The sequence below is a fragment of the Haemorhous mexicanus genome, chromosome 21 (genome assembly GCF_027477595.1).
Source record: "Haemorhous mexicanus isolate bHaeMex1 chromosome 21, bHaeMex1.pri, whole genome shotgun sequence".
Classification (NCBI taxonomy): domain Eukaryota; kingdom Metazoa; phylum Chordata; class Aves; order Passeriformes; family Fringillidae; genus Haemorhous; species Haemorhous mexicanus.
In genome coordinates this window covers 11,042,305-11,066,233 of record NC_082361.1, presented here as the reverse complement: position 1 = coordinate 11,066,233, position 23,929 = coordinate 11,042,305, and the positions used below count along the sequence as shown (strand labels likewise).

Below are 23,929 nucleotides of genomic sequence, written 5' to 3'. Positions count from 1 at the left end.
CTCCTGCAGGAACACAGGAGCTGGGGAGAGTTCCCAGCACAGAAATAATCCCCCACCACAGAAACCCCCCTACCCTGACACAATCCTCCCCCATGCTGTGCCCAGGATCCCCTGGCTCATACACAGCAATGCTGTTCTAACAGCTTTTATTAGTGGTTCTGACCATACTACAGCCTCAAGGAAAACAAAGCCTAGTGCACAGTGCTGAGGTGGTGTAGTCAAAAGAAAAAAAACCAAAAAACAAAAAACCACAAAAATCCAGCGGTGGCTTGTGTCCAGTGTTTGTCCATGTGGCCGCCAGGCTGGCAGAGCTGTGCCCGGGAAGGGGCTGGGCTCCTGCCTGCACATAGGTACAATTCCTGCTGCCAGCTCCAGAGCTGCTAAGAGCCAAAAAAGGCCCGGCAGCATCAGCAGTACCAGAAGGGTGGGGAGGAAAGGGCTCCTAGCGGGAGGGGCTTGACAGGCCATGTTTCCCCTCCAGCAGTAAGCCCGTGGGCTGAAGAGCTTAGCCTGAGCTTTGCTGCAGCACCGACTCTCCCACAGACCTTCCAAACACGTGCTGGGACAGGAACACTAGTTCCCACCCTGAAAGCAGCTCAGACCACCGCCCCCCCCCCCCCAAACTGTGTCTCCACAGTCCCTCCTGGCACTACCTGGCCATAGCCCCCAGCCCCACTGCAGGCAGCACCCCACAAGCAGACATTCTGATCAATGTAGAACAAGCTCCCCCCACATAACACTCAACTCCCAGCAATTCTATGAGCAGAGCTGACCATCCTCTCCCTCTCCAGGCTTTTCCAAGCATCCTTGGGGAGCTGCTGTAGATGGGAGCAGGGCTCTGCTAGCCTGGATTTTCCTCATAAGGCACAGGGTGAGAGCAGCAACACAGGGCTTGATCTGTCCCTTGGGACAGGCTGGAGGGGACTTGCACAAAGGGAGGGTCCTGTGACCCCTCTCCCACCTCAAGCTGTGCTATCATCAGCTTCTGTTCCCCCCCACCCCCCCCATCCCAACAGCAGGGGCTGGGTGTGTCCCCAGACCTTGCACACACACACGTGAGAAGTTCCATGCACCAATTCCAAAGGGGCTCACAGGTCACCCCAGCACCTGTCTGGAGAGCACCTGGACAGCACAGCAGCCGTGAGTGCAAGAGGTTCAGCTCAGCCTGCAGGGCATTGGGCACCCCTGAGTTCCTGGGCATGCTCACTGCTCCAAGTTCCTGGTTCCATGCTCACTGCTCCAAGCTCAAGAGGGTTAGAGGCCCCTGACTTCCTGAGCAGCAGCAGGGACATTCCAAACAGCCCTAGGGGCAGGTCAGGGCTGTGCCAGCGCATGGGGGGACAGCCAGACCTTGCAGGGCTCCTTGCCAGGGCAGAGCCTGATGGTGTTCTGGACCCTCAGGGTGGCTGTGCCAGAGCCAAGGTGTGAGCAGACCACAAGCCTCGCAGGCTCTGCAGCCATCAGACCCAGGCTGGGCACCTGGCAGGAGCTGCTGACAGTGGAGGGCCAATCCCTGGCAGCCACTGAGGAGGGTGACCATGTTCCAGACCCACTGCCTGAGGAGCAGCACAAGAGCCAGCCAGGGCCCCTGATCAATGCAGGGTGTTCACAGCTGGTTCCTGTCACTAACACATCACCTGTGGCACGTTCAGCTACTGACAGGGGTCTGGGAAGCCCAGGCAAAGGAGGCAACAAAGCTTCAAGTTCACCCTGGATCAGGGCCCATCCAGAGCTACTCATGGCCACAACAAAACTGTAGAGGGCACTACGCAGATATGTGGCAGCCAGTTCTTCCCCACTAACACTGAGACCTTCTCATGGTTGCTGAACAGGTGCTGTCCAGAGGGAAGGAACCCAGGGACAGAGAGGGGACAGCACACTTCACTTCTCCAGCCCCCAGATCCTACCCAGGTGGCTGCAGGTTCAACATGGGGCCAAGTGGAAGAGGAGCTCCAAGGTGCTGCCACCTGGAACCAGGTGGCCCATGACTCCTGAGCTCAGGGATGGGGAGGAACGGTGAGGGAGACCTGCTGCTGGTGACCACAGGCGCTGTAAGAGTGCAGGGGCTGGCCAGCAGTGCCCACTGCATGGGTAGACAGTACACATCCCACAGCCCAAAGTAGCAGTGCCCAGACAGACACGGCAGTGCAGCCGCAGATGGATGTGGAGCTCAACAGCAGCAGGAGCCCTAGGAAGGCTAGTGGAGCTGTCCCAGTGTGGAAACGAAGCCAGTTCTCTGTGTCTTTGCCTATGAGCAAAGACAGCTCCCAGCACAGCACCCATGGCACACAGGGCAGAGAGGGGCAGGGCTTGGAGCTCTCAGGGTGCACACTGAGCTCTGTGTCACCCTCCTCTCCTGGTACAGGAGGGACAATCTCCACAGCAGATTCACTTCTTCCCCACAGACATCCCATGGTGCTCCCCCATGGTCTCTCCTGGCCAACAGCACCTCCTGCCCCTTTCCACACTCCAGCACATACCACCCGTTGCACACCCAGCAAGGGCTGGACTCAGGGCTCCCCTGCCCTGCAGCTGGGCTCAGCACCCTCCTAACACACCAACAGCATCAAACCAGTCTGTGTCTCTCTTGCCCAGCTGGCACTGCAGCTGTCACACACCCTCCTTGTCTCCTGGGGTGTGGAGCAACCAGCAGTGCAGAGCCATAGCACCCTACAGCACACAACTTCCAGGAACATGGAGATCTCAGAGGGAAATCCTGGACAGCTGAGCCAAAATCCACAGGAGGTGGAGCTCAGGCAGGACAAACCGCTCTTTTACTACAGAGAGCTGTGGATGTCAGCTAAACTGGTAGAGCAAGAGCTGCACTGGTTTCCACTGGAGTTCAGACAGCAGCAGTTCAGACATCCAAGTCCCTGCAGGGAATCTTCCATATTCCACGGCCTGCCAGTGTCCACCCAACCCTCTCCTCAGGAAAGAGGGCTCCCATCAGACACCTCACTTCCACTCAGAGCAAAGGTCCCTTTTCAGGAAGGGCTTTTCTCCTCTCTTGCTCTGAGACCTGCCTGAAATGCAGCACAAGCAGGAGATGCCCTGGGCAGTGCTGGCTCCATGCTCACTGCTCCAAGGTCAGGAGGGTTAGAGGCCCGTGAGATCAACGATGGCTTTAATAAAGATGGCATCATCACGCACGTAGGAGTTCTTGGCTTCCATGATGGACACGGGGCAGAAGAGGGGGCAGCCACTGGCGATGTTCATCTCCGTGACAGGGCGCTGGAAGGATGAGGATGTCACATCAGGGCGGAAGGCGTCGATGATGTGCTCCCGGTTATTCTGGTCCAGAAGCATCAGGGTGACCTGTGGGGAAAGGTGAAAGCATAGGGGAATGGCTGAATAAAAGACACATGGAAGATCAGCCCAGTGACCTGCAGTGATGCATGGAGGTACTAGCAGTCACAGCCACCCTGTGCACCTGCAAATCAGAGAAATGCCTCTGAGTGGGAGCAGCAGAGAACATCACCTCAGTAATGTCCTGTAGAAATTTTCCCCATCCTCACATCCTGCCTGTCACTGGAAACTTCCCCGTGGCAGCACAAGTCTGTCAGACTGACTGAAAACCTACACTCTGTTCTCAGAATTGACACTGCACTCAGGTATTTCCCTGAGCCAGGGCTGTTGTCCTCTCTGCATCTGCTTGTGCCCGCTCACTCAGCCTCCATGCATTCCACAAACCTGCAGTGCCCAGGAGTTGGGATCTGAGCTCCTGACAGGGAGTGAGTACCCACTGTCCCCGAGCTCTGAGGCCACCACAACCTTCCCTTGCCCTCAACCCCTGCAGAGGCTCTGTGCGATTCTCAACAGCCCATGTCACCCCCTTGTCCCACAGCACAGTCAGTACTCTCAGCACACCTGGGGAACCCCCAGGGCAGCCAACACAGAGCCCTTCCTCTGCCTTGCCAAGTGGCCCAGAGTGACAGTGCTGAGAAACTCGAGTGGGTGCTAAACTAGAGAGGCCATGGATGGTCACAGTGGGCTCTGCTCCAGACCCACCTTCTGGTTAAAGGGCCATCGCAGCAGTGCATCATTAGGTCCCTTCATCACCACAAAAAACAAGGACAGGTGGGTCCCGCGGCCGGTGCCGTCCCCATTCAGGTACACACGCAGACACATCTTGTAGCCATACTTGCTGGTGTAGAAAGCTGTTAGAGAAGTGTGGAACAGGCACAGTGAGGGTCCAATGCAGCACAGCCTGGCAACAGCAGATCCCTGAAATCTGAGGGCTCTGAAGTTTGGAATCTGGGAGAAGCCAGGTCTCGGCTGCACCAGAAGTGGTCTGGAAAGCCCAAGGCCAGGCAGTGCAGCCCCTGGCCTGAGCAGACGCTGTGCACAGAGCAGTTGCCAGTACCCTGGCTATTCCCTCACTGCCAGGGAAGATCTGTCCCAGAGTTGGGCCAATCCTCCTGCACCCCAGGGCTGTTCATGGCAGGAACACTGGTGAGCAGGAACAAACCCCCCCATAAAGCACCTGGCTGGCGGCAGAGGACTCTCAGCACCCCCACTGTGAGCTGATGCCTCTGATCCGGGCAGGGGCTCAAGCAAATGAACTTTAATTCTCATTTGGATTCCCACAGTATGGCTTGGGCATGGCCGGGATGGGATTTCAGGCACTTTCCTACCCCAGCAGTCCTGGGAATGCCTGTGGTGTGACACTAGACCTGTATGGGGTCACAGCTTGGAAGGGGACCTGCCACAAGTTACCCTCTCACAGTGGCATAGAGCAGTACATCTTGGACTGGCTGGGCGAGGCTCAGTGGGCACAGGCAGAGATCAGGGGTCACAGCCAATATTTTACTGCAGGACTTGGTGCTTTTCTCAACAGGCAGACTATGAATAGCAGAGACACTGTGCTCTTCCCAAGGGTGAGGAGCAAGAGATCGGATCTTTGCCACTGCATCCGTCTTGGAAATGCCCAGCTCATTTCCTCTGCTCCTTTCTCCCCACCTGCTTTACCAAAGGCTCTCAGGACAGATGACCCCTTTGCTAGTCCAAGGAGAATACCCCCACTGGCCCCTCTGGGCCTTCTCAGCACTCTCATTGCCCTTTGAATGTAAAACCCATCAAGGAACAGAAGGAAAGATGGCTCAAGAGTGGTGGGAGTAGCCAGGGAGAGGGACCATGCAGTTGGGCATCCTGCTCTCTCTGGCCCAGGCAAGAAGCAGAGCAAGAACCCAGTAAGGCCCTCCCCCTTCCCCCCCCGACTGATGGCCTTCACCCTAGCTTGTCTTGGGTCAGGCCCTGAATGAACCTTATACAACTTGCTGTTTTGAACTCAAGATTTTGCCCTTTGCCAAATCCTGTGGCACTCTGTCTTCACAACACTGCAAGCAGTATCTCCACTTCCTTTTCTTTAACACAGATATCAGCTGCTATTTTCTTGCCTTTACATTTAATGCAAACCAAACAATTACAACCAATTCCCTTTCTCATCCCATTCACAGCCTGCACCTCTCTCCTCTCAGCCCTCTCTTCCCTCTTGGAACAGCACTGCTCTGCATGCTTCACTCTCCAAGACAAAACACCCCCTTCCACATGGAATATTTCTTTTCTCAGCCTGGGCTTGGCAGCATTTCCCAAGCAAAGGCCCTGCCACACACGGAGACCCACACGCAGCTGAGATGCAAAAGATTTTGGGCACTCTGCACACCTGGAGAGAAGATGGCAGGAGAGCGGCCTGTTATCGCCTCCTGACGCTTCCGGGCAAACTCCGTTATCTTCCAGATGAAAACCCCATCGTAGGTGGAAGCCTCCATGTTGCGGATCTTTTCCTCCATCTCAGCCATGGCCAGGTCTTTAAGACCAATGCTCCTCTCCAGCTGCCGGACCTGCTCAGTGGGACACGTGGTGCAGATTAGAAACATGCAAGCTCTGGGGCCTGGGAGAGCTGGCAAACCCCGGGAGACCCCGGCACCCCCTCGGGACAGCTCCTTAGAGAGAGACCTTCTCCAAAATGGACAGGAAGCACAGGAGGGAGAAACCAAGCAACATAAGCAAATTCACTGAAGCTTCCTTCTGCACCCTGTCACTCTGGAGAAGATCCATCAAAACAGCTTAGTGCTTGAGCTGGGAACTTTCCCATAGTCAATTTAAAACTCCTTCCAAGGAGCTGCTCCATTGGCTGAGCGGCACAAGAAGTGAGGAAGGGGAAAAAAAATCCCCAATAACTCAGCATTGTGACAAAACTAAATTGAGAAAGAAAAGAACCTACACCCTCTGGAGGGTTCATCCCTGCCAGCTCACACAGGGTCACACCAGATCAGTTGCCCAGAGAGCACAGGTACGCTGCAAACTGCACAGCTCCAGGTGCCAGGAACACTAGGAGCCCTCCACAAAGGACTGTGCTGGAGCAGAGAGGTGGAGGCAGCTCCTTCACACCTCCAGCCTGTTGCTGCAGGCAGCAGCACTGATGGCACTCCTTTGGAAAAGTCTGGAGGGTGAGCGGCCCCACAGATTCAGTGAGATGCAGCACAAGGAGATGCAGTGAAATTCTGGGTGCTCTGGCTCTTGTCAGAAAACTGTGCTGAGGAAGAACCCCTCAGTATCTTGCCCAGTTTGATAATTAACAGAGGTCTGATACTTTACACTGATCAGTTAAATTCCCAGTTTTTCCAGGGAGCTGCTGAGGGTTGGGCACAGGCACACAGGGTATTTTAGTTCTGCCTTCAAATTTGTGGAGTTTCAGGACCAAGTGGTGAAGCTTTGGTAGCTCATGACATGGAAAGGAAACAGGAAACAGCCTCTGCTGGGAGTGCTGGGAAGCCCAGGTGAGCAGTTACACACCTTGTTGCTCAGTGTTTCGATTTTCTCCTGGTCCAGCCGGTGCTGGCGACTGTAGGCCTCAGCTGTCAGGGACACTCTCTCCACCTCCCGGTTAAGCACACAGACAATGTTCTCAAAGGTAACTGTTTTCCTCTCAAGGGCCTCACACCTTCCCAAGAGCTCTAGAGACCGGGAGAGCTCTGACTCCGAGCACAGTGAGTTTGCTGTCAGAAGTGGGGAACTGTTTTGTGATGAGGAAGGGACAGGAAGGGGCTTCATGTCCCCAGCACCAGTCTTGAGGCTGAGCACAGAGCTCAGAAGCATGTAGAGATGCTCTGCCAAACACTTCCTTTCATGTTCTGGGAGCTTTTCATTTTCCACCTACATGAAGAGAAATAGATCCCCCATTCAGCATGTGCAATCTACACTGTCACCATCCACAGAACTAATTCTTCCTATCCAGGTCACAACATCAGCTTTAAATTTATAACTTATAAAACAAAGAAATAATTAAAAAATGTGTTTTGGTGGGGGTGGTTTGGGTTTTTGTTTAGTTTTAGAAATGCTTCAAATCACATACAATGAGGGCTGCTAAACGCTTCCCCAGGCTGTACTAGTCTGCTCTGCCTTCCACCAACCCCTCCCAGAAAAGCTCCGTCAGATGTACCTAACAGCAAGAAAGGACAAAGCCTCACATAACATCCTGGAGGAGGGATTTATTTGAACCAGTAGAACCTGCAAAAACTAAGTGACATAGAGGAATGGCCTGGCCCCAGTACTTTGCCTACAGAATCAATGTAATCACAAATTATTACACACTTGCTTGGATTTGAAGAGACCTTAAAGCTCATCCTGTCCATGGGATCCAAGGACAGGCACAGCTCCTCTGGGCACCCTGTGCCAGGGCATTCCCACCCTCACAAGGAACAATTTCTTTCTAAAAATATCATCTAAACCTGACCTCTGGCAGTGTGAAGCCATTCCCCCTGAAAGAAGCATAACCACCACAGTCCCAAAGCACTTAGGGTGCTCTTAAAGTAGAAAGAGATTTCATTCCACAGGAATTTAATTCCTGGGATGCCCAGCCTCTGCACAGCAGATGATGTGAAGCTCCATGTGCAATAGGTTTAATCAAATACCTGAAGGAAAAGAGATGTGACACATGTGACAGTCTGGGCAACAGCAGTTTGCAGGAACTCTAATGCTGGGACTGAAAAGCCCTAAGGAAACCCAAGAGAGGAGCCCTTACCACCTCAGCACAGCCCACAGCCTCGAATCGGCATGGTACTTTGGATCTGCCACACGTCTTCACATGGTCCCGAAACTAGAAAGGCAGGAAGGAAAGCAGTGTTAGATCTTACGTGTCCCTAGTGCTCCCTTTCCACCCCACTGACATCTGGGAAACTACAGCCAAGCTGAAGAATGCCCAAGCTATGGCTAATCACTGTCACAGTGCCCATTAAACCTGGGCTCTGCCTGCCATCAGGAGTGACTTTCACCGGAATACAAATACAGCCCTGACACCTGAAGAAACCCTAATTGCTCCTTCTCTTGGTGGCTGGGAGATCTCACTGCTCTCCTGAACATGCAAGAGTGAAAAAGCAATGGGTACAGGTACAAGCTGTGGATGCAGAATAATGAGCTTCCCTGAGGGCTGAGGAATGGAAGGCACAGGCAATGACCCCATGAAATAAGGGCACATTCTTTTTGGGCACTTCACACGGGTCTGGTAAGGAGGTGCTACAGGTTGGTATTTTTACCTCCATCTCAGCATTACATTTCTGCTGAGAGGTGCCATTAACCCCTCAGCACTGAGATGACTTGTTCAGGTTCCCATACAGCACATGATTAATCCAACGAGCACTGTCACAGCTTCAGCTTGGGTTTAGTGCACCCCTCACCATCAGATACCAGAGCTCTGTTCTGAACACCACCATATTCCCTCCCCACCTAACTCCTACATCCGCTACAACAGATGTCAATTAAAACTGATTTTAAACCACTTTTTTAAAGGCTTCTAGATCCATCTGGCTGAGTTGGGTTACTCAGAGCTAACATTATTTGCTAAATAATCAATAAGAGTTTGGAGAAATAAACACGGGAGTTAATATTTAAACAGAGAGTGGATCACCCATGGGGACTCCATGAGCCGGCTTCCTGCAGGATTTCAGCTCCCACCTGCAGAGAAGCCAGGCTGTACCCCAAACCCCAGCCTGCAGATAAGGTGGGCTGTACCCCCACCCCTAGCCCCTCCTTCTGCTGCCCATTTGGAAGAACTCTTTTGCTCCTCCTTTTGCTGCCTCTGTTCCCCTGCCCTGCTAAATGGCTTTTTCCAACACTGCTACTAAAAATATTTGCCTGTAGAAGGCAAGATGGTTTCAGATGAATGTGCTTTTTGAAAATGTTTCCCAAAACTTGAATTTTTTAGACTCTTGAGCCTTGTCCCAGGAGCCAGCAGCCTGGAAATGTTATAGGCATGGATTGCATGCTATTATTAATAATCTATTACTACTTAGATATCAATTAATATAGCTGGACATGGGCTTTCTTTCCAAAATTGCAGCAGTAGTTGATGCAGCTGCTCTACACAGAACATAAACCTATGAGTGTGTTTTTCCCACAGAGGCTCTGCCCCCATACATGGGTCCAAGGGAGGTGGCAGTAGCAGCACCAACACTGACCTGCGAGTGCCCCTGAGCCACATTACCTCACACCCATCCTTATGGAAAACTCACATCCACATTAACAGCTGCCACTCAGTTGTTTTCCCCGCTTCATTTCCTAATGGACTCTGTTCCTGCCTGCTGCCAGAATGCCAAGCTCAGCCCATCAGGACACCAAATACCCCCACGGCACAGAGTCAGATGGATACCTTCTCCCTGGGAATCTTCTTTCCACAGCCTTCACAAGTCAGCGGGAATTCAGGGCAGACTTCATCATGAGCCTGTGAAGGAACATACAGGAGATATTTGTCGTCAAATAAAAGGCTCATGGAGGTTCTGTGATGGGCACAATCCCAAGGGGCTGGGTTTATACCTTATTGCAGATGAACGGTGGATTTACCAACCTACACTCAGACCTTAGGCTGATCCCTCTGAGTTGCTGACTCACCGTGTGATCTCCAGGCTACCCCAGTTTTGGGTGCCTATGCAGCCTCAACCTCTATTTAAAAGATGCTACAATGATTTTTTTAAAAATTCAAATTATTGCTTTGATGGCCAAGATAATCAATGGGAAACTCCATTTATGGCTCTGCCAGGAGAAGACACATTGATGAAGATTGAGTGGAGTGAGCCACTACCTCAGCAGGATAATTTGGGTCGTTTTTCCACTGTAATGGTTAGCAGTCAGCTGAGGCATAGGCCCCGTGACAGCTTATCACATGCTGGGCTGAGCTGTCTGATTGTATCTTCACATTTGAACCAGAATACCATTTTTCAAGCAGAAAGAAAACTGTTTTTAAACTGTTTCATTTACCAGTCCCTGCACACAAGCAATTGCCTCTGCAGCCAGACTCAGGGTTGGATGATGGCCAGAGAGCTTGAACAAACAACCAGGCCAACGTGATCCTCTGTCCTCAGTAGACTCTTTGGCAACAGTGCTGGCTAAATGGAATGCTGGAACATGCCACTGCTTCTGTGCCATTTTCACACTGCTTAAACCTTCTTGTTATACACCCACCAGTTGAAACAAGGCATTGGAAACACCATGAATATGCAGATCAAAACTCAAATTAAAATATAAGAGCACTGAAGTCTCCTGCCATGGCAGGGACAGAAAAAAAATCCAACGAGGAGCATTTCTAATGCAGCCATCTGAACCCAGATGTTTGAAAAGTTGGTCACAATGAATCTCCATTGCCTTCTAGGGGAATACGCACAAACCTCACCACGTCACACATCAGGAAGTGGAAAGTGAAACCAGCAGTAACTCCACCTCGGCTTCTTGGTCACTCTCTCCTTTTTATGCTTTAAGTGAGTAATTTAAGCTCAGAGTTTCACTGTGTGTCCCTGGAGAGATGACTGGCCAGCCAGCGGGGTTTGGAGGGCACTGCTGCCTGCAGAGGAGGAGGAGGAGGCCAAGTGCCTGCCTTTATCCCACTCACTCAGAGGGACTGAGCCCTTTTTTCTACCCACCTACTGCTCTCATGTTCTAGAAACACCCAATAACATCTACGCCATGAACCACAAAGCACTGGCAGAACAGATGGTCTGGCTGAAAGAAGGAAAATTCACTGCAGAGGCAACTATTTTAAAAGGGAGTATTTTAAACTTATGGTCTCCCATGCCAACATGTGAGTGTGAAACTACCGCCCCCTCCACACTTCCCACCTCCCAGCATTTATCCTCCATCCTGATTCCCCTCTGCACCACGAGGTAAGGCCCAAGAGTGGGCAGCCCTGCCTGCAGCATGGGAAGGAGCACAAAGAGCAACTGTTCTGTATGTAAATAGTTAAAGACACCCAGCGGCTTCAGCCAGCGCAGATCCGCAGATCCAAACATTTCTGTATAAATAGTTTCAGGCTCTTCTGGAAACCCCTGTTCGTCCTGCCCCACGTGGGTGTCAGAACAGAGATAGATGGTTTCACTCCAGGAAGAAATCCAACCCACCCTGGAGCCAAGAGCAGGGGTTGGCACTTGAGCCTGATCTGTCATACTCTACTCCCCCAGCAATGGGGCAATCCTCCCATTTATATCTTTCCCAAACCCACAGCTGTAGCTTCTGCTACAGGGATAAGCACCACTCACATCCAGGCACTTGCTTGGAAAGTTTTTGGGAGCTCTAGAAAGCCATCCATGGCTGTGGGTTGGACTAGGCAAGAGCAGGCACTCTCCCAGAGGGAAACCAGAATGGAAATCAAGCTGGACAGGCATCAGAGAGGGGGGACAGCCATGGGAGAATTAAAGTGGAGCTAGAAGACAATGGCTTACCCAGCAAGGCACACACCAGCCTGCAGCATCCAACAGCAGGAGCAGAAAAATCAAATGGGGCAGTTAACAGCCTTCAGCAACACCTGGTTCTTCCCACTCAATTACAACCAAAGCTACTGAATGATCAATTTCCTTCCCTAATAATAAACAGTGACAAAACCCCACAGCAGCCTGCCCATCACCCACCACCATCAGACAGGTCATTCTCTGGGAGCTCGCCAGAAAGGTTAGAAAATTGGACACCATTGCCCATGGAATGACCACGGCAACCGAGAGGATCAGAGTCAGGGACTGTGTGTGAGGGAAATCAGAATCACAGCATAATTCAATGGTTTGGGTCAGAAGGGACCTTAAAGCCCATTTCATTCTACCCCACTACCATGGGCAGGGACACCTTCCACTGTCCCAGGTCATTCCAAGTCCCATCCAACCTGGCCTTGGACACTTCCAAGGGATAGGACAGCCACAGCCGCTCTGGGCAACCTGTGCCAGGGCCTCACCGCCCTCACAGGGAAGAATTTCCTCTTAACATGAAATCTAAATCTGTCCTCTTTTAGTTTAAAACTGCTCCCCCTTTTCCTGTCATGATCTATCCATGTAAAAAGTCTCTCTACATCTTTTTCAAGCCCCCTTTAAGCACTTACAGGCTGCAGTGAGATTTCCCCAGAGGCTTCTCTTCTCCAGGCTGCTCAAAGGTGCTGAGCTCTCCCCTCTGCCTGCAGACCTACCAGCGAATGGAGCTGCCCGTGGGTACTGGGAATCTCCCACCTCAGTATCAGGAAAGCCGAAAAGCTGTATATGATTTGAATTTGCAGTATTTGCAGACAAAGTTTCTCTCTGGACACTCCAGCAGCAGGATGAGGCTGTTTCATCCCGGCCAGCAAGGGCAGCACTCTCACTGCAGCTGTGCAGGGGAGTGAAGGCATACAGAGGGAAAAGTGGGTTTTGGTAAGGGCAGCTGATCCCTGGAGCACACAGTGAGATCTCACTGTGCTCTGAAGCTTCCCCATGAGGGTCAGCTCTGATCTCTGCTCTGTGTGGCAGTGACAGGATTCAAGGGAATGGCTGGAGTTGTGTCAGGATGGGGTTAGAATGGATACTACAAAAAGGTTTTTCCCCCCGAGGGTGCTGGGCACTGCCCAGGCTCTCCAGGGAATGGGCACGGCCCTGAGGCTGCCAGAGCTCCAGGAATGTTTGGACAGCGCTGCCAGGGATGCCCAGGGTGGGGTTGGTGGGGCATCTGTGTTGGTGTCTTGTGCAGGGCCAGGAACTGGACTGCATGATCCTTGTCAATCACTTCCAGCTTGGGATATTCTCTGGTTCTATGCAATGCCAGAATGAGTTGCTCCCCTACTTCTCCCTCAGCCAAGAGGGAAAACTACAGTTTAATCTGATCACCATTTCACCTCAGGGCATCCCTAAATTCAATTTCCACTCTGGAAGAGGCTTCTGCTGGAAATCATTATCTCCATACTCTGGTGGACAGGACATGCCCCTGCTGCCTGGCTGCTCTGCTCATAACCTGCCACATGCAAACAGGTCCAATTTTTTATTTGAGGTCTTGTAACCATGCTAGGAATCCATTAGCATGACACTGGGCTCCCCCTCCAGCAAAGGGACAAGGCAGGCAGCTGGGAAATGCCACTCTTGAAGCAGCTGCTGTGAGATACCTCTGCCAGAGCCTGTGGAAAGGTCACAGCAAAGGGCAGGGCAGCAGAGGGACAAGGGACAGCAGGACAGGCTCAGAGTGAGCTGCACACTGCAGCTCTCCTGCAAAAATTCCCTGGTCTTGGAAAGTCACTCCACCAGTCTCCTCTGAGCACAGCAACAGTAACCATAAGCGGAGAGCTCAAGGGCTTGGCAGCTGGAAGGGATCAACAGGAAAGAAGCAAAACTACCAGGATGGCAGAGGAAAACCAGCTGCCATGACACAGGGCACAGTAGCGGCTACAAGGGCTTGGGTGGTGTCCAGCCCCAGCATTGCCATGTGCAGCACTTGGCTTCTTGGACACAGTAGCCTGGCTACAAGGAAAAGGGTGGGCCCATGAATTTGTAGAGAAACCACTGAAAATGAGTCTCCAGTATAAAACACTGAGTTTTTAGGGATCCTGAATCCTTTGTGCTAAGAAGCATCAGTTGCTTCATGCACCTCTGTCAGTTTCCCAGGGGCTCCAGAGCCTGCTAGATGGAAATGTGCCACACAAGGCAGGTGCTTTGGGATGCTCTGCTCCTCTGAAGTCCCCATGCCCTTCTGTGCTGCAGCTCCTCCTGCCAGAGAAGTCCTAAGCTGGATCTATGCCAGGCTTGCTCGAACCTTTCCCCATACAGGTGAGTCAGGCTACCAGGCACAGGGTGACCACACACCCAGTCCTTGTGCTTCTGCATGGAGCCCAGCAACTCAAGGCTGGAAAGCAGGAACCCAGTCTATAATTCTCAGTGCCAAACGGGAATGGGAGCTTTCTGAGACCATCACACAGGCTGGTGCCAGACACAAGCTCCTCCCTTGCTGGGACATATCACTGACAGATCCAAGCAAGTTCACTTGGCATCATTTCAAAGAAACTGTCAAAACCAAAGATGAAGTCTGCATCACTGGGTACTGTTGGCTCCAGCTGGGCAGGCAGTGAGGGCTTGGGAACCCGACACACCCTCACTGCTCTCAGTGCCCTGGTGCCCACCTGAGTGAGGACAAAAGGCAGAAGAAGCCTTGTGGTGGTTCCTGTGGGCCTGGTTCAAGCCTCTGCTCAGACCCAGGGCAGGAACTCTTGTTTTCAGTGTTGAAGTTTTGTTCATCAACTGCTAGGGCTGATCAGACAGAGGTTTGATTTGGGGATTGCTGGCAGAGGGACACCAAGGCAGTGTTTCAGGTACTGACGACAAGTGTGAAGGCAAGAGTGATTTCTTAGGACACAGGAAAGTACAAAATGCATTTGAAGCAGCAGCACGTTTTCTGCAATTTTTAAAAATAGGTTCTGTCACTCCTGGTTGCTTTCAACTATGAACAAGCATGAAGTGGTAGTACACTCCAGGATGCTTTTTCCAAATCCCTCCACAATTCCCCCACCTGCACATTCATGGTGAGGGGTTTCCTCACAGCGTAGAGCGATATGAACCACACTTAGCACTCACCTCCACTTCAAACCTCGTGACTTTTCATTCTCCAAGGAGCAGATGTCAAAACCTTTAATTTTTGGGCCACCACAAGAAGGCTGAGCTGGTTTCAGAGGTGAAGAGCAGACCCTCTGCAGCCGGGGCTTTCCAATCCCCTCCCACACGTGCTCTCTGGCACTCCCTGTGGCTCTACCTCCCACCACGGGTTTGGACACGAAATCGCCTTGTGTCTGGGCAGCCAGCTACACCAGCTACTGTGGGGACTGTGGCTGGGATGTGTTTGTGGGCCTCAGCTCTGGCTCTGGAAAGTACAGGTGTGTCTGATCCCATTTCCAAAAGCAGAAGGTCCTTTTGGTCACATCCACGTGCAAGTCAGGGATTCTCTCACCAGAAATTTGTCTGGTCCTGCTGGAGCTAGCTGCAAACTGCACTTCACCATCAGCCCAGAATCTGGAGCCAGAACCTTCAGAAGAAGCCAATAAATGCAGTACTGGGTTTTAAAGAGAAGGCTAGTCACCCTACTACAGCAGCACCAAGTGGTCCTGCCACAGCACCTCAAGTGTTGTACCCCACACAGACAACAATGATACAACACTCAGAGGAACAACTTTGCGGAGCAGGAGACAGGTGAATGAGCTTCAAAGACCAACAGCTCTCCTCTAAGCAATGTGCGAAACGCTGAAGATGAAGTTTCAGCCTCAGCTGAAAATCACCACCAAAACCTGTTGGGGCACTCCCAGGTTGCAGCTGGGAAGGAGGGGCATGACACGTGGCACAGCCCTGGCTCAGGGCCCCTAGCAGCCCTTCTGAAGAAGGAGCTTTCCCTAGATAAGGCGTGGTAGGGGCTCTACAGCATCTCCTAAGTATGAACAGTGGGCGGAAAGGAATGCCTGGTTGTCCTGTTCTTCTGGAGCCAGGAAACCACATGGCCCAGAAGAGGCTGCAGACATCCTTTCTGACACCACAGGCTTTTGAGTAACATCACTTGGGATCAGAGTTTTGCACCTTCTGCAGCGTTCCAGGCTCCACTTACAAAGAACTCTCTAAAACCAAAGTGACAACAACAAACTCGAGGAAAGCACATTCCCTTCAGCATGGATTAAGCCAGCTTGTTCCCACCCCGACTGCTGCTTGGCCTCAAGAGCTGAGCTGATCTAAGCCCCACAAAATTTAGTTTAAACACTGACGTAATGTTTAAGCTTAAAACTTAGTTTAAGTTTTAAAACTTAAAAACTTCCTAAACTTGGACAATTTAATTTCCTTATGTCTCAGTTAATTCTGCTTCCAGCTAACGAGGGATGAAATCCCCTGTCTGGGATAACCAAGGGGAATGCCAAAGCTGACCCCGTGTGTACCCCTCTTCAGCCCCCTCCTCCCATCCCAGTCCTGGGGGGAGGACACAGGAAGGGAACTGGTGGGATGAAAGGCATACACAAAAAGTGTATGAAAACTGTCAACAATATGTTGATAAACAGGAGAGGGACATGGACAGCTAGAGGTACCGTAAGGTGGGAGGAACACACCAGAGCTGAGGAACCACAGACTCCCTCTCCTGGATATCACTGGGACTGTTTTTGAGGTTTTTCCTTTTGCTTTAATGGGCTGGGTGTAGTTTCTGCAGCCCTTCTCAGACTTTGCTCTTGAATCTAAAGGCTCATGCCCACAGCCTGATTTTCGAAATGTACATGCAGACAGACTCATCTGGAAAAAAGGTCACTAATAAAAGGAAAAACCCTTCAGCTCCACCCCCCCCAAACTACTTTATCCAAATGCCACAAAATATTTACAGACACCGAAAAATGCAGCCATAAATCCAGACTTAAATATTTCATATGGTCCACACAGCTTGAAGCAGAGTGCAAGTCATGTCCAAGCAGACAGCACTCATTCAGTTTTGTGTTTCCCTTTGAGAGCCAAACTTTAGTCCATCTGAACAGAAAGCAAAACTGAAATCCATTTTACTCCTTTTCTTGAGGTTTAAGCTGCAGAACATGTTTCCCCTGTGTGTGCCCTGATAAGATTAGCAAACCAGAAGTGACAGTATCTCTTTATTTGCAAGGGGAGAGCAGCCTCTCAGTACAACACACAATTTTAAAATTAGCAAACAGTGAATTCACTCGGAGGGACTTTCCTTGTCCTCTCGGAAATAGCTCTGAGGTACTTTCCAGAGTGGGAGTGCTGAGCTGCTGCAGGACATTACCCACAGCACAGCTACGGATGCAGATCCTCTGCACCAGGCAGCTCTTCACTGTGGCCCTGAAGGCTGGGTTTAACCTTAGCCCAAGGTATCACAAGGCTCTGGGCTAACACAGCCATTCAACGCCTCCTTTCCCAGCCCTCTTCAGCAACACACATGGCTTTGGCAGCATGGGGACAGCCAGTCCTGATTAAATGCCACAGCTCTTTGGCAGGCATATGAAAGGAGGTAACACAAGCCAGACCTTGCCTCCTCCCACCAGTTCCTAGGAAAGAGCCAGCTTTTCCTGAGAGGGCACAAAATAACCTCCTTCCATGCCACCAGGGTAGGCACGAAAGGTGACTCAGCCCCTGAGAGGAAACAGCCAGCACTGCTCCAAACCCTCACACCCCCTGTACCACACAGGACTCCCCAAGACTCATAAAAACCCCTGGCAGGGAAGATGTCATAAATGCCACAGACCCACAGCCCACGCACTCCAAGGCCACACCTCTATCAATCATCCTTTGTCCCAGCAAACGCCAAACTGGGGTTTGGGAAGATCAAGTGGAGAGTGAAAACAAGGCACAGGTTCATCCATATAGGAGCTTTTCACCAGCAGTGTGCAAGGTTTTGGGGCATCACATGCTTCTGCAGCCCTGATCCCAGGACAGCTCGCTGCCCTTCTGAACTCCCAGTGGGAGCTCTGGCCAATCTCAAGCACTCTAACACTTGTCAGAATACATAGGGAGAACTTTTGGCAGCAGAAGATTTTTGCTGAGCTCTGCGAGAACACGTTAAGACTTTTTTTAAAACCAGAAGAAAAAGTTCAGCACGGCTCAAACAGCCACAGCACAATCAGCACTGGAAGTTGCTGACAGATAATTTGGTTTAGTCTAATGAAGATGAGCTTACTATAATCATTGCAGAAGACATCGGACTTCTGGGCAACAATAGAAATTAAAGCATGGAGCAAACAAACTGCAGACACCACCAGCACAGCCTGAACCTGAAACCTCAGTACCAGGGTACCCTGTTCCTGGACACGCAATCCCCAAACTCTGTGCTGTGGCAGTGTTAAGCTTTTCACCTGACACTTCTTCAGTCCCACATCCACACCACAAGCCTCTCATAGATGTACAAATGGGGGTTCATAGCAGCAGAACCATTTAGCACCGACATCCTCATCTCTTGGACTGAACTCTGTGCACACAGCAGAAGGCTCAGACAGCAGGACAAGGAAGCAGAGCTGCAGAAGCATCTCTCAGCTAACAAGCAGAGGCACAGTCTGGGCAGAACGCTCAGGCTTGATGCACAGCTGTTGCTTCTTCCTTCCACTTTGCAATGGCATCGTCGAGAGAATCCCAATGGTAACCTGGACAGACCAAGGTTAAACCTGCTCCTGAAACACATCTCAGTCACTGCCAAAGCTCTGTGAACGACCAGGCTATGATCTTAATCTGGAGTGAGTGTTAGAGGGAAATAAAATGAATTCCTCTTATCTCAGGCCTCCCGCGTGATGCTTCTGCCATTCCAAGAGGGATGACAAAATTGTCTTTCAGGAGCCAAAAGCTTCACATACAGTCACACGCTACAGACCAAGCACCCCCAGCCACGACTAAAACCTGGATTAAAAAGCTAGTGGGCTCCCCGAAGAGAAATGAGGTGAAAAAACCATCCTGTCCAGCAGTCTTGTGTCCCAGAATAGTTTGGGGTGATGGGTGACCAGACAGTACTCAACATCCAGTCCCACTGCCCTTCAGACTCCATCAGGTCACAGAAAGTGACCTGCTGCAATGGGATCAGGTCACTTTCTGTGAGCTGATGGAGTCTGAAGAGTTTTAGGTTCACATAATGCAGAGAAATTGACAACCATTTAACAGCACAGCCATTTCTTGACAGTCTTGTATAGCAGAAAAGAGCTGCAAGGAGAGCAGGTTGTTCCCATCATGGAAGGAACATGCTCACAAGCAAATCCCTGCAATCACAAGCAAATCTGAACTGATCTCAGTCCAGCCTGTGCCCTCAGCAGGGCACACAAATCCTCATTTGGGGAACCTCTCCAGCTGACAGTAAAGGGATTTGACAACCTTCCCCCACTGCCAGCAAGCACAGACAACACCCTGAGCCTTCCCCAAAAACAGAGGGAAGAAGGATGCAGATGTGCCAAGCCTTGCTTTGGCCTGTACCTCGTACTCTTTGATGGTTCCCTTCCAGGTGCAGCCGCTGTTGATGCAGACAGCAGGCAGACTCTCCACTTCCCGCCGCGCCGCGTTGTCTGGGAAAGCCTGAAATGGAAAAAACAAGCAGATCACAAATATTACTGAGGGGCTGCAGATTTGATCAGGACTTTGAATTCTTTCTGAAAACTCCTCCCAGACCAGTTTCCCCATCAACCCTCAGAGGCGTGTTAACAGCAACCAAATCTCTGTGACAGCTTTAAGTAGGGCACCACTACACACACATGACCTGGATTTCAGCACCGAGGAGTCCAACACAGTAATTTCCCTTCTCACAGCTGAAGAAAAGGGTTCCTAGGAATAATGAGTTCTCAGAGCTCGTGTTTTAAGCAAAAAGTGTAACTGGTATTACTGACACCAGTGTTCTGTTAAGTTTCTTCCAATGTATTTTTCCTTACCGAGCTTGTTTCCAAAATAGAAATTCCTTCTTCATATATTCCTTCCTGGATACAGCTGGCACACTTTTGAGGTCCAGCACTATCAGACAGAAAAATAATAATCAAGCACAACATCAACAAAAAAAATTAAAAAAAAAAAAAGATTTAATAATAAATTGACTTCTGGTGACTTTATGAAATGACATTGGTTTCTTACTTTTAAAGCAACACATTGAGCCTTTGCTTGTGTGCATTGTTGATGCCTATTTCTAATTTTTTTCTTCTGCCAATTAAACATTCTATTAGGCTTTCCTCACACAAAGGTAGGAGTAAGATAGAACACAAGGAGACTTCTCTGGAAGCCAGCTTGTGTTTAAACCTCTCCCATTTTGACACAACAATGAAATGATGACTTTGTGACTTTGATGAAGGAAATAGGTGATAGATCTGGACTGCCTCCTCAATGGCAAAAACAATGCAGAAGATTCTGGAAAAGAGAACTTTGAAGCATCAATAAAGGCAAGTCAGAGATTACACATTCCATTAGAGAAGAGATGATGCTGAACCTCAATGATTGAACACAGCTCCCTTACTGAGAAAGTCCTGAAAATGACACTTCTCTCTGCTTTTGTTCTTGAAAATGCCTTTACAAATATTGCGGTGCCTTCCCACTGGAGGCACGGCAATTACCTGATGATTTTCTTCAGGCAGTAGGAGCAGTAGCGATGACCACACTGTGCCTGGAACGGCCGCCTGAGTATGTTCTTGCAATCGGAGCACAGGTATTTGACCTCCAGTTTAGTTCCCAGGATCTCCTTTGCAAACCCAGGCTGGTTTAGATCCAGAGAACCAGGTGGAGAAGAGTTTGCTGCTGCCATGTGAACGAAAAGTTCTGGCTGTATCTCCAGAGACTGAAAATAAAAGTATTTTCTCCAACTGATTATAATTGCATGGGGGTGATTTGTCATATAAACTGTTATCACAGATTATTAGACTGTCCCCCAACACAAGTAAACATACTGATGTAAACCACACTAAAAGCCTGCCTTCACCTCCCAAATATGGGAGGAAACTTGAATTTTAGAACTAAATCCAGAACACAGAAACATGAAGGACAGACCTAATAAAACCCCCTGTCTGAGTTGACTGAAATGCAGCCTGTTTAGAGATATTATGTCTTCTTGCTCAAACAAGGTAAAAAACCGTCTTAAAGGTGATAAGAAATAAATATAGTAAACTCAGTTCACTAAAAACCTGTTGGCCAGCACAGCCACAGCTTGTCAGCTGTCAGGAGGGACCAAAATTCTGCCCAGAGGCAGCTAGGCCAGCATGTTCCTGGGATGAAGCTGGGGACACAGTGGAGCCCAGATTTAGTGGTGGCACCCAATCAGGCAAAGGGTTCTCCAGAGGGATGGAAAATGAGGACACAAATTGGAAAGAAGGCAAAGAATAAAATGCTTTTGTTTTAGCTGCTTATGCGTCTCATACCTTCATTCCCTGTGACTATATGCTACAGGCACCTAAAACACCTAAGGAGCACACGCGTGGAGTCCCGTGGTTTGGATGGTAAGGGACTTTAAAGCTCATCTTATTCCACTCCCTGCCATGGCAGGGACACCTTCCACTATCCCAAGATGCTCCCAGCCCCATCCAACCTGCCTTAGACACTTACAGGGATGCAGGGCCAGCCACAGCTGCTCTGGGCACCCTGTGCCAGGGCCTGCCCACCCTCCCAGGGAACAATTCCTCCCCAATATCCCATCCAGCCCTGCCCTCTGGCAGTGGGAAGCTGCTCCCCCTTGTCCTGTCATTCCATGTCCTTGTCCCCAGTCCCTCTCCAGCTCTCCTGGAGCCCCTTTAGGCCCTGGAAGGGACTCTGAACTGAGATCGCCCGGAAACCTTCTCTTCTCCAGGCTGAACGCCCCGAGCCCGTCTCCGGGAGGAGCCCCCATGAGCAGAGACACCGCGAACCGAAGAAGAGCCCAGAGCTTCCCCCGTGTAGTCCGGGCTCCCCGCGGCCAGGAGGGCTCTCTGCCGGGCCGGGCTCGCAGCAGAACGACGCCCGACCCCGCCGCTCCCTGAGGGCCCCGCACTCACCGGCCCTCACTGCGCGCCCGCACCGGAAGCCCCGCCAGGCCCCGCCCCCGGACACGTGTGGCGAGCCCGGGCCCCGCCCCGCCGCGCGGGAGCGGCCCCGCCCGCGGGAGCCCCCACACCCGGACACCCACCCTTGTACTCCCAACACCCCCACAACCGACACCCTCGACCACCCAAAACCACCCACCCCTGTATCCCTGACACCCCGACTCCGACAACCACCCCACCGTTACCCACGTCTGCACCCCCAATACCCTCACATCAATCTCTGTCACCATCCCCACCACCCCACCGTCACACCCAGTTATGCCCCCTGCCACCCCTGCTGTCACCCCCTCAATCACCTCCCCTCAGCTCCTCAGTCACTCCCTTACCCTGTCCTCTGTCCCTTCTTCCCCAGCACCATTCCTCGCTGACTTTCCACTGTCCCCTGCCACATCCCTGCTTCAGGCGACCCTGCTGGGAAAGAACCCAGATCCCTGGGAAGCTCTCACACTCCCCCAGGACTACTCATCTACCCCCTGGCTTCCCTCATCCTTCCTCTGAGCCCACCTCATCCGCCTCCTAGGACCTCCTGGGTGCCCTCGTCCATCCCAGGGAATTCCCATCCATCCCCTGGATCCCCCTCACGCATCCCCTGCATTTGCTGGAGGGGGAAAAAGACGGACTATGGTGCTCAACCTGACCCACCCTCTGTCCCATCGGGGCAGCCATCTCCCGTTGCACTCCCCTAGTGAGCAGCCCCTGGTCCCTTGGAAATGGCCTGGAGCGAGCCCTGGAACCCTGAAGAATTGTTTTAAAGTCACTTTTGGAGATTTTGGGAAGAAGTGGGCCCTCGCCTACCTGCGCACAGAGTGTCATGGCTACTTCGCGTCCCGTGGCGCCGGCTCGGGGGACAGCTGGAGGCCAACGTCGGGAAGGATGGGCGGTGGCAGGACGGAGACGGCCAGACGGCGGCGGCAGGAAAAATGCCGTGCGGGGGAAACGCGCGGCGCAGCCCGCACTGAGGTCACGGCGAGGTGCTTTTCGCAGAGGAACTTGTTCGGCAAAAGGTCACGGCAGCAAGATTTGTCACCCGGCATCCCCAGCCTGCCTGACCCCCTAGCCCGGCTCCGGCGCGAAGGCTCCGGGGTTTTACGGCGGGCTGAGCCGGCGGGGCGGGGATGGGCGGCTTCTCACTGCGGGGAATTCACCCGGTGCCGGGGAAATCCTCGCCGTCAGAGCCGGGCGCAGGGACCGAGCAGTGACACGGCGGCCAAGGTGACTCTCCCGGGAGCCTGGCTAGGAAGACGGGAGAGGAGCGGGTCGAAGTAAAGGGCGCGGCAAGGCTGTGGGGGGCTCCGTGACACCGAGCCCTTGGCGAGGCGCCAGGTGCTGCTCAGGCACCGTCAGGGCGGGATGCTCCCTTTCAGGGAGCCGAGAACAGTGCATTCCTGCATGTGTCGGCACCGGGAATAGCACGTGAACAGCTCCCCTGGGATGGGCACCGTTTCATCCACTGCACTGCAACACCCCTTTTCCCATCACAGCCGCACTGGTCTGCGAACATCGGCACGGAAAACTTGGTGATGTCATCCATAGAAGAAAAATCCTGTCTGCATTTCCTGAATGATGGTGACCTGGCAGCAGGACGTGCTGTTCCCAAAGGGACAGGAAACCTGCACCAAAGGCATGCTTGGAACGCCCGCCGTGGGACGGGACCAGGGGGCTGCTCCCAGTCCCGCTGTTGCGACAGCCCGGCTCCACTGCACGGCCCGAGGAGAAAGTCTTGCACCCCGCTAATGTCCCACCTCCGGAGCTGCTTTCTCCTGTTCCCTGGGAGCCGGGGCCAGGCGTGCTGCGGTGACAGATGACAAATGCAAACCCCCGGGCAGTCCTGGCATCTGATTTCCGAGCAATGCCTGGATCATCACCGTCACCGGGATCTGGCCACTCATACTGCGCTTTGTCATGGGAAGACCCCACAAAAATCCGCCTGGGGAGCGTTAACTTTGTGCCCTCTCGCTTCAGAAATGACGAGAGCAGGAGCAGTTTTTCATGCCTTTACTCCGACTGCCTAACTTTCTGGGTGATTCTGATGCAGTTTAGGGATTTTCATCGAAACACAGAATATCCCAAGCTGGAAGGGACCCATCAGGATCCCCCAGCCCAGCCCCTGGCTCTGCCTAGACCCTCCACCAACCCCACCCTGGGCATCCCTAGTGGAATAAACAGGGCAGGAGA

At 52.0% G+C, this 23,929-nt stretch overlaps 2 protein-coding genes across 5 annotated transcripts; one reads left to right on the top strand and one right to left on the bottom strand.

Annotated features, from left to right (window-relative positions):
• Positions 1–129: 129 nt before the first annotated feature.
• On the bottom strand, positions 130–22,682 carry TRAF2 (TNF receptor associated factor 2). Of its 4 annotated transcripts, none has more exons than XM_059865261.1 (10): positions 22,550–22,682; positions 20,300–20,520; positions 19,631–19,709; positions 19,182–19,280; positions 9,647–9,718; positions 8,024–8,098; positions 6,796–7,155; positions 5,663–5,840; positions 4,009–4,157; positions 130–3,315 (listed from the first exon to the last, which is right to left on the bottom strand). In XM_059865261.1, the coding sequence occupies exons 1-10, from the start codon at positions 22,565–22,567 to the stop codon at positions 3,097–3,099; spliced, it is 1,470 nt and encodes a 489-aa protein (XP_059721244.1). In that variant the 5' UTR covers positions 22,568–22,682; the 3' UTR covers positions 130–3,096. The 4 variants fall into 4 exon arrangements, with proteins under 4 accessions (XP_059721244.1, XP_059721247.1, XP_059721246.1 ...); XM_059865264.1 differs by lacking the exon at positions 22,550–22,682 and adding an exon at positions 22,081–22,165; XM_059865263.1 differs by lacking the exon at positions 22,550–22,682 and adding an exon at positions 21,707–21,765.
• LOC132337106 (uncharacterized) lies at positions 21,800–23,929 on the top strand. The gene is made up of 2 exons (XM_059865266.1): positions 21,800–22,966; positions 23,236–23,929. The coding sequence occupies exons 1-2, from the start codon at positions 22,376–22,378 to the stop codon at positions 23,557–23,559; spliced, it is 915 nt and encodes a 304-aa protein (XP_059721249.1). The 5' UTR covers positions 21,800–22,375; the 3' UTR covers positions 23,560–23,929.

Coding starts and splice junctions, on each gene's coding strand:
- LOC132337106 (XM_059865266.1), top strand. CDS start 22,376: ATGGTGCTCAACCTGACCCACCCTCTGTCCCATCGGGGCAGCCATCTC. Junction 22,967..23,235: donor GCAGTGACACGGCGGCCAAG/GTGACTCTCCCG, acceptor TTCCCATCACAG/CCGCACTGGTCTGCGAACAT.
- TRAF2 (XM_059865261.1), bottom strand. Junction 7,156..8,023: donor CTGTGGGCTGTGCTGAGGTG/GTAAGGGCTCCT, acceptor CTCTTCATGTAG/GTGGAAAATGAAAAGCTCCC. Junction 3,316..4,008: donor GATGGCCCTTTAACCAGAAG/GTGGGTCTGGAG, acceptor CTTTCCCCACAG/GTCACCCTGATGCTTCTGGA.